Raw genomic sequence first — 13,886 nt, forward strand, 5'->3', positions numbered from 1 at the left:
TAATTGTCAAATCACAGACCATCAACAAAAATGTCTTTTTTAGCGGGGGGATGGAGTCTCATTCTGTCTCCCAGGTTGGAGTGCAGTGGCACAATCTCGGCTCACTGCAACCTCTGCCTCCTGGGTTCAAGCGATTCTCCTGCCTCAGCCTCTTGAGTAGCTGGGACTACAGGCATCTGCCACCATGCCCGGCTAATTTTTGTATTTTTAGTAGAGACGGAGTTTCACCATGTTGGTCAGGCTGGTCTCCAACTTCTGACGTCATAATCTGCCCGCCTCAGCCTCCCAAAGTGCTGGGATTACAGGCATGAGCCATCGCGCCCAGCCAAAAATGTCATTTCTAAGGTAAATATTAAAAGGAACTTTGTTCACATAGGTTTTCTAATATAATTAGCATTAATCACTTAAATCAATTAATTAACTGAATTACTTGTTCTTTTATGCCAAGTTAAATATATATATATATATATGCACAATATTGGCCAGGTGCAGTGGCTCATGCCTGCAATCCTAGCACTTTGGGAAGCTGAGATGGGTGGATCACTTGAGGTCAGGAGTTCAAGACCAATCTGACCAACATGGTGAAACCCTATCTCTACTAAAAATACAAAATTAGCCAGGCATGGTGGCACATGCCTGTAATCCCAGCTTCTTGGGAGGCAGAGGCAGGAGAATCGCTTGAACCCAGGAGGCAGAGGTTGCAATGACCCAAGAAGGTGCCATTGCACTTCAGCCGGGGTAACAAGAGTGAAACTCCATCTCAAAAATCAATCAATCAATCTATCTATCTATCTATCTATCTATCTATCTATCTATCTATAGATAGATATGCACAATCTATGAAATTTGTAATAATTATAATTGTTTCTCTTTCCCTACATAAAAAAAGTATCTTCTTATGAGGCAGCTCTGTTCACCACCCATCCATTAGGTGGGTGGGAAGCTTGATATTCCAACTAGAAGTGTCCCAGTTTCTGCCTATTTAAAACAGCCTCTTTTTTGTTCATTTTTTAGCTCTGTCCTTTTGACTACCTATTCAATCAAATTGAAGGTTCAAACTTCTTAACAGGACTGTTGTTTCCTTTCAGAGATACACTTTTCCCTCGAAGATGGTTTCTGAGTTCGTATAGAAAGCTCAATAAATCATATACCATTGGGAAAGAGGTCCACGGTGTCCATATGTAGGTACTTGTGATGTCCTGGATTCTCAGAGGCCTCTAAGGACATTCCTCTTGCCCTGTTTGGCTACTAGGCAACCTGCTGGCACCTGCTTACCACCAGCAGAGGTGTACGTTATCCTGCCTGATCTCTGGTTTTAGCCTCATCCTCCTTGAACCTCTGTAGAAAAATTGGTGCAATTCACAATCTTTTCTTGGCTCATGCTGGGCCTCCTTGTCTCTCCATGCCACCCCTTCATGCTTGGCTCCATGTTGGCCCTCAAACCCTGAGTTTCAAACATATTAATTCATCCAGCCACTGGCTTAGGCTGCCCACCACAATGCTTCTGCTATTTTGAATAACTCTTTTTTTCTTTTAACAAAACTCAGTTTTCCAGACTGTTGCTTCACTACAGTCTAAGTTTAAGAACATCTTTAGGGGCCAAAACAATGACGTCTTGGCTTCAGACTCCATCTGTTTATGATCAAAAGTGCTGCAACTCATTGATTCAATCAGTGAGAAAGCACAGGGGATCAGGACTTTTAAGAGGAAAGAATAAAAACTTGGTTGAGACCAGAAAATACGACAAATTAGACAAGTTGATTGACTTTCTGCTGCAAAGAACTAAAAAGTCAGGATAAATTATTTCTAAAAAATCTTTTAGACTGTGCCATTAACCTAGAAATAAAATATTACATACTAGAGACCCAGAGAGATAAGCAGAATGCTCAATCTAGCTTTTATCTGGATGGAATTTGGTCTTGCAGGGGAAGGGCTCAGGAAACAAATTCCAAAGGTCAGCCAAGAAAGGAAATCTAACAGGAGACCATCTCCTTTCATAAAACAAGAATCACAATAGGCTAAATTTCACTGAAAATGTAAACCATAAATAATACTTTTCCAGGATGTTGCAAGTAAAATAGACTATCTCAAACATTTTCACTGTGTGAAGAAAAATAATCATTGAGGATTCATATCACAGGTTGATCCTTGGAGTTTAAATAATATTAGACAAAGATGAAGAGAAAATTAATAATCTGGAAGAAAAATGTCTGAAAATATGATGCACAAATGCATCATAAAGATGCAAAGAGATGAAAAATATTAAAGAGGAGTTAAGAGACATGGAAGTCAAAATAAGAAGGTCTTGTGTGCACCTAATCAGATTTCTATAAAGAACAGAGTGAAGCAATACCTGACTTGAAATTCTACTACAAAGCTATAGTAACCAAAATAGCATGGTACTGGCATAAAAACATGTAGACTAAATGAATAGAATAGATGGCCCATAAATAAATTCACGCATTTACAGTGAACTCATTTTTGTCAAATATGCTAAGAACATACCCTGGGAAAAGGACACCTTTTTCAATAAATGGTGCTGGGGGAAAATGGATATCCATATACAGAAGAATGAAACTAGACCCCTATTTCTCAACATATGCAAAAATAAAATCAAAATGAATTAAATTCTCAAATCTAAGACCTAAACTTGTGAAACTATTAGAAAAAAAATTAAGAAGTAACTTCAGGACAAGAATAGTCTGGGAAGAATTTCTTGAGTAATACCACAAAAGCACAATAAACCAAAGCAAAAATGACAACATGGGATCACATCAAGCTAAAAAGTTTCTGCACAGCAAACAAAACAAGCAACAAAGTAAAGAGACAACCCACAGAATGAAAGAAAATATTTGCAAACTACACATCTGAGAAGGGACTAATAACTAGAATGCATAAGAAGCTCAAACAACTCAATAGGGAAAAAAATCAAATAACCTAACAAAAAAAATGGGCAAAAGAGCTGAATACACATTTCCTTAGAAAACTGGCACGAGACAAGTATGCCCTCTCTCACCACTCCTATTCAACATAGTATTGGAAGTGGCTGGCCCAGGGCAATCAGGCAAGAGAAAGAAATAAAGCGTATTCGAATAGGAAGAGAGGAAGTCAAATTGTCTCTGTTTGCAGATAACATGATTGTATATTTAGAAAACCTCATCATCTCAGCCCAAAATCTTCTTAAGCTGATAAGCAACTTCTGCAAAATCTCAGCATATAAAATCAATGTGCAAAAATCACAAGCATTCCTATACACCAATAATAGACAAACAGAGAGCCAAATAATGAGTGAATTCCCATTCACAACTGCTACTAAGAGAATAAAATACCTAGGAATACAACTTACAAGGGATGTGAAGGACCTCTTCAAGGAGAACTACAAACCACTGCTCAAGGAAATAAGAGAGGACACAAACAAATTGAAAAACATTCCATGCTCATAGATAGAAAGAATCAAAATCGTGGAAATGGCCATACTGCCCAAAGTAATTTATAGATTCAATGCTATCCCCATCAAGCTACCATTGACTTTCTTCACAGAAGTGGAAAAAACTACTTTAAAGTTCATATGGAACCAAAAAAGAGCCCTCATAGCCAAGACAATCCTAAGCCAAAAGAACAAAGCTGGAGGCATCACGCTACCTGACTTCAAACTATACTACAAGGCTACAGTAACCAAAACAGCACAGTACTGCTACCATAACAGATATATAGACCAATGGAACAGAACAGAGGCCTCAGAAATAACACCACACATCTACAACCATCTGATCTTTGACAAACCTGACAAAAATAAGCAACGGGAAAAGGATTCCCTATTTAATAAATGGTGTTGGGAAAACTGGCTAGCAATATGCAGAAAATTGAAACTGGACACCCTCCTTACACCATATACAAAAATTAACTCAAGATGGATTAAAGACTTAAGCATAAGACCTAATACCATAAAAACCCTAGAAGAAAACCTAGGCAATACCATTCAGGACGTAGGCGTGGGAAAAGACTTCATGACTAAAACACCAACAGCAATGGCAACAAAGCCAAACTAGACAAATGGGATCTAATTAAACTAAAGAGCTTCTGCAAAGCAAAAGAAACTATCATCAGAGTGAACAGGCAACCTACAGAATGGGAGAACATTTTTGCAATCTATCCATCTGACAAACGGCTAATATCCAGAATCTACAAAGAATTTCAACAAATTTACAAGAAAAAAGCAAACAACCCCATCAAAAAATGAACAAAGGATATGAACAGATACTTCTCAAAAGAAGACACTTGTGCGGCCAACAAACAAATAAAGCTCATCATCACTGGTCATTAGAGAAATGCAAATCAAAACCACAATGAGATACCATCTCATGCCAGTTAAAAAGGTGATCATTAAAAAGTCAGGAAACGACAGATGCTGGAGAGGATGTGGAGAAATAGGAATGCTTTTACACTGTTGGTGGGAGTGTAAATTAGTTCAACCATTGTGGAAGACAGTGTGGTGATTCCTCAAGGATCTAGAACCAGAAATGCCATTTGACCCAGCAATCCCATTACTCGGTATATACCCAAAGAATTATAAATCATTCTACTATAAAGACACACGCACATGTATGCTTATTGTGGCACTGTTCACAATATCAAAGACTTGAAACCAACCCAAATGCCCATCAATGATTGACTGGATAAAGAAAATGTGGCACATATACACCATGGAATATTATGCAGCCATAAAAAGGGATGAGTTCATGTCCTTTGTAGGGACATGGATGAAGCTGGAAACCATCATTCTCAGCATACTAACAGAAGAACAGAAAACCAAACAGCATATGTTCTCACTCATAAGTGGGAGTTGAACAATGAGAACAGATGGACACAGGGAGGGGAACATCACACAATAGGGCCTGTCGGGGGGTGGGGGGCTAGGGGAGGGAGAGCATTAGGAGAAATACCTAATGTAGACGATGGGTTGATGGGTGCAGCAAACCACCATGGCACGTGTATACCCATTTAACAAACCTGCACGTTGTGCACATGTACCCCAGAACTTAAAGTATAATAAAAAAAAAAATGGGCAAAAGAGCTGAATAGACATTTCTTAAAAGAAGACATACAAATGGCAAACAGGTATATGCAAAAATGCTCAATATCACTAATCATCAGAGAACTGAAAATCACAATTACAATGAGATATCATCTCACCCCAGTTAAAATGACTTTTATCCAAAAGAAAGACAATAATGAATGCTGGTGAGAAGAAGAAAGAGAAACCTTTTCTCCCACCAACCCTACACTGTTGGTGGGAATGTAAATTAGTACAGCCATTATGGAGAACAGTGTGGAGGTTCCTCCAAAAACTAAAAATAGAACTACCATATGTTCCAGTAATCCCACTACTGGATATACATCCAAAAGAAAGGAAATGAATACATCAAGGAAATGTCTGCATTCCCTTGTTTATTGCAGCACTATTCAGCACTATTCATAATAGGAAAATATGGAATCAACCTCAGTATTCATCAACAGACGAATGGATAAAGAAAATGTATGTATACACAGTGAAGTATTTCAGCCATAAAAAAAGAATATAATCCTGTCATTTGTAACAGCACAGATGGAACTGGAGGATATTTTGTTAAGTAAAATAAGCCAAGCACAAAAAGACAAATATTGCATGTTTTCACTCATACATAGGAGCAAAAAAATAAATAAAATTTAACTCATGGAGATAAAGACTAGAATGATGGTTGCTAGAGGCTGGGAAAGGTAGTGGGGAGGAGGGAATTAAGAGAGGTTGTTTAATAGGTACAAAACTACAGTTTAGATAGAATGAATAAGATCTAGTAGTCAGTAGCATGATAGAATGACTAAACAGCAATTTACTGTATATTTTTAAATAACCAAAATCGTAGAAATGGAATGTTCCTAAAACAGAAATGATAAATGCTTGAGGTGATGGATACTCTAATTACCCTGATTTTATCATTACACACTACAAGATATGCCTGTATCAAAACATCGCATGTATCTCATAAATTATGTATAACTACGATGTGTCCATAATAATTATAAATAAATTTTTAAAGAAAAAATAAGGGAGTGGGAGAATATAAGAGAGAAAATATTTGAAGAGTTGATAGGTGATAATTTTCCAGAAATTCTGCAAGATGCCAATCCACAGATTCAAGAACCCCAAAGAATCTTAGAATCTGAAGGATGATAATTAAAAAGAAACCTTCTCCCAGATTGTGCTGAAACTGTAGAATACCAGAGAGAAGATATTAAAACCAACCGGAGGAAAAAGTTAGATACCTACATGGGAATACATTTAGAATGATAGCTGACCGCTCCATAACAACAATGGAAAGTAGAAGTCAGTGATGATGTATTTGCTTTGCTCTGTGAAAATATCTTACATGAATAAGGGCAAAATAAAGACATTTTCAGATAAGTAAAAATGAGAAGAGCTTGCTACCAATAACTAAAAGAAGGTTGTATTCAGCTAAAAGAAAGCAGCCCAGGTGGAAGGACTGGAACATAAGAAGAAATTATAACCAGAAAGATGAAAAATTGGGGATAACTCTAAATATATATTGACTACACACAACGTGAACTAAAGGAAAATTATTAAAAGATAAAATTATACTATATTACAATAATAGCATATAAGTCACAAATCATATGATTGGATTGAGAGAAGAAAGTAACAAATTAATATATTTGTTAACTTTAAACTTTGATCATTTAGGTATGCAAGCCAAAATGCTCAGAAATAAACAGAATAAGAATAGAGGGTATAATTTCGAAACTAGTTGATGGGGAAAATGTAATGAGAAAAAAAAATTGGTCTAAAAGAACACAAGAATGGGGTGAGAAAACAGAAAAGCCAGGACAAATAGAAAGCACATAATAATCCAAATACAATTCACACCTGTAATTGCAACACATAGAAAAGACTAAATACTTTAGACTACAGACAAAAATTGCCAGATAAAATTTTTAAATGAACTATATGCTGATTACTGGGAGCCCCTCTAAAACAGAAGAACATATAAACACAGAAAGGAAAGGGTAGAAAGAAGATATACTAGCAAAATAATAACCAAAAGAAAGTTGGAACGTTTCTATTAGTATTGGATAAATGAGGCTTTTACTAGAGCTAGTGACAGTTTCTACATAATAATAGAAGTTTCTTTTTTTTTTTTTTTTTGTTTTTTTTTGTTTTTTTTTTTTTTTTTTATTATACTTTAGGGTTTTAGGGTACATGTGCACAATGTGCAGGTTTGTTACATATGTATCCATGTGCCATGTTGATTTCCTGCACCCATTAACTCGTCATTTAGCATTAGGTGTATCTCCTAATGCTGTCCCTCCCCCCTCCCCCCACCCCACAACAGTCCCCCGAGTGTGATGTTCCCCTTCCTGTGTCCATGAGTTCTCATTGTTCAATTCCCACCTATGAGTGAGAACATGCAGTGTTTGGTTTTTTGTCCTTGCGATAGTTTACTGAGAATGATGTTTTCCAGTTTCATCCATGTCCCTACAAAGGACACGAACTCATCATTTTTTATGGCTGCATAGTATTCCATGGTGTATATGTGCCACATTTTCTTAATCCAGTCTATCGTTGTTGGACATTTGGGTTGGTTCCAACTCTTTGCTATTGTGAATAGTGCCGCAATAAACAGAAGTTTCAATTCACCAGGGAGATATAATATTTTGAACACGTGTGTGCCTAAGAATTAAATCTCAAAATATATGAAGCAATATTTGACAGATTACAAGAAAAAATAGATAAGTTCATCTCCATAATGGGAGACTTAAACACATCTTTCTAATTAATTGATAGAACAACAGAATTAGCAAGTTTGGTATCTTGCACCTAACAGCTGCAATTCAAAAGCTATATGGAAGTTGTCAGGAATTTGACCACACAACTGGGCCTTAAAGTAAGTCTCAATGACCATCTCTTAAGCTAAGCAACACAACCTCATTAAGTTGGCCGCTGGGAAGGACAGGCCACATGTAGGTAAGCTTGTTTCACAGAGGATTTTCAACTCTAGAGTGTTTCCACTGGCCTGGCTTACTGGTTCCTTCATGTTTTATGGCCCATATAAAACAAAAGATAAAAAATAAGAAATTTAGCAAGGTTAAATATCACTTTAAAATATTCATTTTATTCACTGAGTACTTACTGTATACTAGGCAAAAACTCAGTTTGAATTAAAAGCCCAAATCTGAAAATTTGCTGTGTAAAGAGACACAAATGAGAGTAACTTACTAAAAAATAATAAATTTTAAAATCAGGAAAGCATTAAAGCAAAATTCGCAATGTTATTGCTAGACTGTATTTGAGGCAAAAAGTAAAGTAGAATAACAGTCCTTTTATAATAACAATGACATAAATAACATTATTAACATAAAAATCAAGCAAAACTTTAGACAGTAAAAGAGAAGTTAGCTGACATACAATTATTGTGGGATACATTATTAAAAGACCAACAGATTGCAAAGTACCAGATAAATTTTTTAAAGTAATAAATAAAAACATAAAATATCTGACTGCTATAACTAATAAATGTAAGTATTTATATACACTGTAACATGCTAATAGAGAATATATCTTTCTCAACAATTCATGGAATATTTGTAATATTTGCCACAATACACAAAGTAAACTTTAATATAGTTTTAAAATAAAAATGGAATAAGTCATATATTGTGACAAATGAGAAAATAAAATCAGATATAAATGCAATTTTACAATTTCAACCACATATATTAATTATATAGTAATTATATTAATTACATTATATATATTATATTTATCATAAGTATTATATTAATTATATATTAATTATAAGTAAACACACATTTCTCCCCTAAAACTCTATCATACCAGATAGGGGGAAAAATGTGATCAGTAGATATTTAGTAAGCAATGAAATAACATACTTGAAACCTTACAGGATACATGTAGAATTATATCCAAAGATAAATTTATAATATTAAGTGCTAATTTATTAAAAGCTAAGTAGAGAAGGGAAATTAATAAAGCATTCAATTCAAATTATTATTTTTGAAATATAAAATTGTCCTAAGGAAAAATAGGTGAAGGGAAATTATAATAAAGGTTCAAATAGAAATCAATAACTTGGAAAGTAGGCCCTCAGCAGAATGGTCCAAAGAAGTGTTTTTCAGTCGGGCAGTTCCTCAGAAAGTCAAATATTAGAATGCCACGTGACCCAGCAATCCCATACTTAGGTGTATAAACTCAAAAGATTTGAAAGTACATATTCAAACAATACTTGTGCATGAAAGTTCACAGCAGCACCTTATTAATAGTAGGCAAAAAGTAGAAACAACCCCCAAAATATGTCTTTGAAATAAAAAATATAATAGCAAATCTATTGCAAATAAATCTAGATGAATAAGAATGTAAGATAAACCAAACAGGAAAATTGAGCTAAATATTTAACATCAACAAAATGCAAAGTAAGAGTATATTATGCATATATATATTAATAAATACAACAATTCTAATGAATAAATGAGTTTCTGGGAAAAAACCTCACAGATTTGAAATAGAAAATACTAAAAACGAGCTCCTGATCATATATCTTTGCAGAACATGGGACAGATCTTTTCATGTATATAAAATACTTTAAACCATAAAAATACAGAAAACTAGTTAATTCATCCCATGAAGGGGAGATAAGCTTCATAATAAAGTTAATCAGTGGTAATTTAAGAAGTGATACAGCAATTGTATTTATAATTAAAGATGTAAAATTCCTAAATCAGTATTAGCCAATAAAATGTAACATTGTGGCAAGAACATAATTATAATAGCTAAGAAATACTGGTCCTAGAAATGAAATGATGGACATTTACTAATATATCACTGATTAATGAATGAGAATGCAGGAGCAGTGCATTGCCCATAATTTTCCAGTGCACGTGATGGTCATCTGAGCCTGCAAATTTTCTGAGATCCCTTGGGCCCATCAGATCCATCCATAGTACTTGGCCTTGTGTTTCTCTTCTTTGCTTTGTAAAATCACGAATTCATTATCTGAGCAATGCTTTTTATATGTCTTGTTTCATAGCATGTTGGCTACATACAAGACAACAAATACCCAGCAACCCAAACTGAAGTCTAAAGCGAAATGGAAAGTTCATTAATTCAGACAACATATTTGAGTTATTGGAATATTAGCGAACAACTTCAGAAAGTGGTAAGCTCCTACAACTGCAGGTGAAAGTGACAGGAACACATATATTTAAATCATACCAATTTTATTTTATCTTTTGGAATACGTGGTCCTCCAAGAACCTGCTTCTTTTGAAAACCTTTCTTGTAGTTTTCTCATTCACATGTCAATATCTTCTGGGCCTGGAGATATAAAAGCTTGCTTTCTTGTTTCTCATAGCCATATCTAGTTTATTGTTACTCCATCCACTTCCAAAGATCCCCAGTCACTCTGAAGCACATATCAATAGACCATAACACCTACTTTACTTCCTGGTTGCATTTATATCAGTTCTCCTATATCCTCTCTTCTCATTTATTGAAGAGTTTACTATCCTGGCTTACTTTTGTTCTCTCTACCTCTGCTCCTGTAATTATCCAACATCTTTTCATTATCTGAGTAGACAATCCACCCTGGCCTCTCAGGGCCTCCCAAGACTTTAATCCCTTTTCAAATATCAGCCTACCCTTCCCATGAACACAACCTCAAACTGATCAATACAAATAACTACACCACTTTCAAAATCCTATTTTCAACACCACCACCCTTTCACCACCACCTCCTTTTTCTCTAGTTCATGTATTTAAGTATCCATACTCCAGTAATTCCTCAATTCTTCCAGATTATCCAAGCCACTGCATTGATCACCTCTTCATACTCCATAACCTCCCTGCCAGGTAGGCTCTTCCCTTTGTACTCAGTTAAGATTCATGGTCCAGCATCATAGCCACTGTCTTGTGCTTGCCCTCAACCCATTGCCCCTTCTCCTTCTCTGTATTCACTTTAAAAAAAAAAATAAAATAAAACAACTCTGGTTAAGTCCAACTCAAAGCCTATACTTGAAGAGTTGATCAGTGGTTGGAGAAAAACACAAACAACCGTGAATGAAATTGCTACAAATGATCGGATCACATTGACTCAATGGTTGTCACAACGATTAGATGACACTACTGTCATCTAACTGGCAGGAGACCAAGAATACCAAATATCCTTCAGAATATGGGAAAGTTTGTCCTGCATCTCACAGACTTTCAAATTTCCCTCTGAGCATTCATGTTGGGGAAAATTGGAGTCTAAAACCAAACTATATTTTACAAAATAACACCATTTTTTTTTTATTGAGATAGGGTGTAGCTATGTTGCCCATGCTGGTTTCAAAGTCTTGGCCTCAAGTAATTCTCCCACCTTGGCCTCCCAAAGTGCAAGGATTATAGGCATGAGCCACCATGCCCAGCCTAAAGTACTTTTTGATACACACTGAATTTTATAGAAATTCAGCTCCCTCCAATATCTTAAGTAGGGAAGCTTTGATTTTTTTTATGTTGTTCACTATTTTGGTAAAATCACATCATTGATAGCATTACCATTTATGGTATTTGAGTCACCAATACAACATAGTTGTATCCTTTGGTATTTATAGTTCACATATCCAGTTCATTCTACGCATAGGAGCAAGTATCTGCAAACTTAACGTTGTCCAGAATAGCTGTGCTGAGAATTTATATTATAATATATATTACTTTTACTTTAAAGTTATTTTTCTTTTATTTCCATAATTATTACTGGTCAAGCATTTCTTTAAAATTACATTAGTGGGTAGGTTATCTTAACTATAAATTTTATTTTAGGATAATAAAGTCATTAAAATATATTTTTTATAAAGAGGGAACATGAGATCGGGTAGTGTTGACAACTACTCTTTTAAATTTATAACCAACCTCAAGTGGATGCTTAGCACTGCTGGGCCATCTCACTGCATTCCTCCATCCCATTGACTCCAACCCCTGAGGAGCACATGACTTCTTTCTCATCAAACCTCTCACTTCCCACTGCCCATTTCTCAATGTCTGCTGGAGCCCTTCTTATTTCACTGAGAAAATAGAAGTGGTCAGAAGACTTTCCTCATCCTCCCACCAGCAAATCTGCCCAGCTCCCTGCCTCTGTACCCACACACTCTGCCTGCCCTCCTGCCCTCCACTATAGCAGAGCTGTCTGTTCTCTGATTGAAGGCCAATACTTGCGCTTGTGCCTTGGACCCTTATCCTCCCTCATCTAGGACTTTGTTCCTGCTTTCTGCTGTTAATTTTCCTTCCCTTCTGCATCATTCCATCTGCATAATGTCTGACAATCTGACACGAAAAAAAGAACCCTCTCTACACCCACATCCATGACTAGTTATTGCCTTATTTCTGTGTGTCCCTTTGCAGCAAAGTCCTTAAAAGACTCATCTCCTTTTTCATTCTCTTCCCTTTCTCTCCTAAACCAATTCCTATTAGATTTTCATCTCTGAAACTCCAATGAAACTGCCTCATCAGGGTTTTCACATTACCGATGTCAAAGGTCTTTTCTTAAAACCTACCTGAACTAACAGAAGCATCTGACAAAGGGTATTTCCTCCTTCTGACCTGGCAGACCCAATCGTACTAAAGCTATCTGAGGTGATAAAGGATTCTGTGTTAAGTCTCTGGTAAGCCCAGTAAGAGAGGTGCAGTGTTGGTCCTAAGATTGTTGAGCAAGATCATCCTCTTTGCAACATAAAACAACTGTGTTTTTGAAAAACAATCCCTGGTATATTGAAACACTGCCTTTGAGACTAAGAACTGGGACATGCATGGTGAAGTGACTATGAAAACTGAGCCACACATCATGAGCTGGGTGTGGTAATATCCTTCATGACATGTGGTAAGACAGATGCAATGGCATCCTATATTGTACAATGGAAGTGATATATTTAGGATCAGGCTCAAGCAAATCCAGGTTTTTGCACTGATTCTTCTCCCTTAACTTACACCTATGGCCCGAAGAGAGTTTCTCTATGACTATTTCACTTAATGGCAGAAGAACTCAAGCCTGGTTCACAAAGAGGTCAGTGTGATGTGTTAGTGCTGGTCACAGTGCACTGCTGTTACATTTATAGTCCCACTTGGGTGTGTCCCTGAAGCACAGCGGTGAGAAATCGTCCCATTAGGTTGAGCTGTGAGTGGAATACTTGATCATCCACTTTATAGAAAGTATAGGTAACCAGAGGTGTGGATATACATTATTAATGATTTCACCTGCTGATCAGAAGCCTCAAGAAGACAAAACTGGAAGATCAGGGAAATGGAATTTTGAGGAAAAAGTGTGTAGATGGATCTATGGGGAGGGTATAAAGCTTGTGAATTTTTATTTCTCATGTAAATGCCCACCACAGAGCATCTATCACAGAAGAGGTTCTCAACAACCAAGCGGACAGGATGCCCAAAGTGCCCCCATCAGAATGTTTATCTATTGACCTGATATCACACACAACATTGTCTCAGATTAAGAGACCCATTTTATGGCAAAGGAGGTGCAATAGTGAACCACAGGATTCACCTATTTTACATTGTACATTATCTCCCAGAAGCAGTTGGCATTAGAGAATGAAAGAATGGCCCTGAAGTCTGAACTAAGTCTCCAGCTTGGGGAAACACTGGTAAGGTTGGGGTGTTATCCTAAAGGATCAGTATGTGCAATAATCCCAGCATTATATGGTGGTGTGTCCTTAACAGCTAGAATATATGGGTTCAGAAACCAGTGGCAGAGGGAGGACTGGCCCTTCTTGCCATCACTTTCAAAAAGCTACTTGAGAATCTGTATTCCTATTTCTAAAACCTTAGG

At 36.3% G+C, this 13,886-nt stretch overlaps 1 protein-coding gene across 1 annotated transcript in view; it reads right to left on the reverse strand.

Annotated features, from left to right (window-relative positions):
• DCDC1 (doublecortin domain containing 1) overlaps positions 1-13,886 on the reverse strand; it is a 451,976-nt gene that overhangs the window by 67,201 nt on the left and 370,889 nt on the right. The window contains 1 exon segment of the mRNA XM_030829012.1: positions 7,981-8,104. Within this exon segment, the coding sequence (XP_030684872.1) occupies positions 7,981-8,104 (124 nt within the window).

Source organism: Nomascus leucogenys, chromosome 15 (genome assembly GCF_006542625.1).
Source record: "Nomascus leucogenys isolate Asia chromosome 15, Asia_NLE_v1, whole genome shotgun sequence".
In the NCBI taxonomy this organism is placed as follows: domain Eukaryota; kingdom Metazoa; phylum Chordata; class Mammalia; order Primates; family Hylobatidae; genus Nomascus; species Nomascus leucogenys.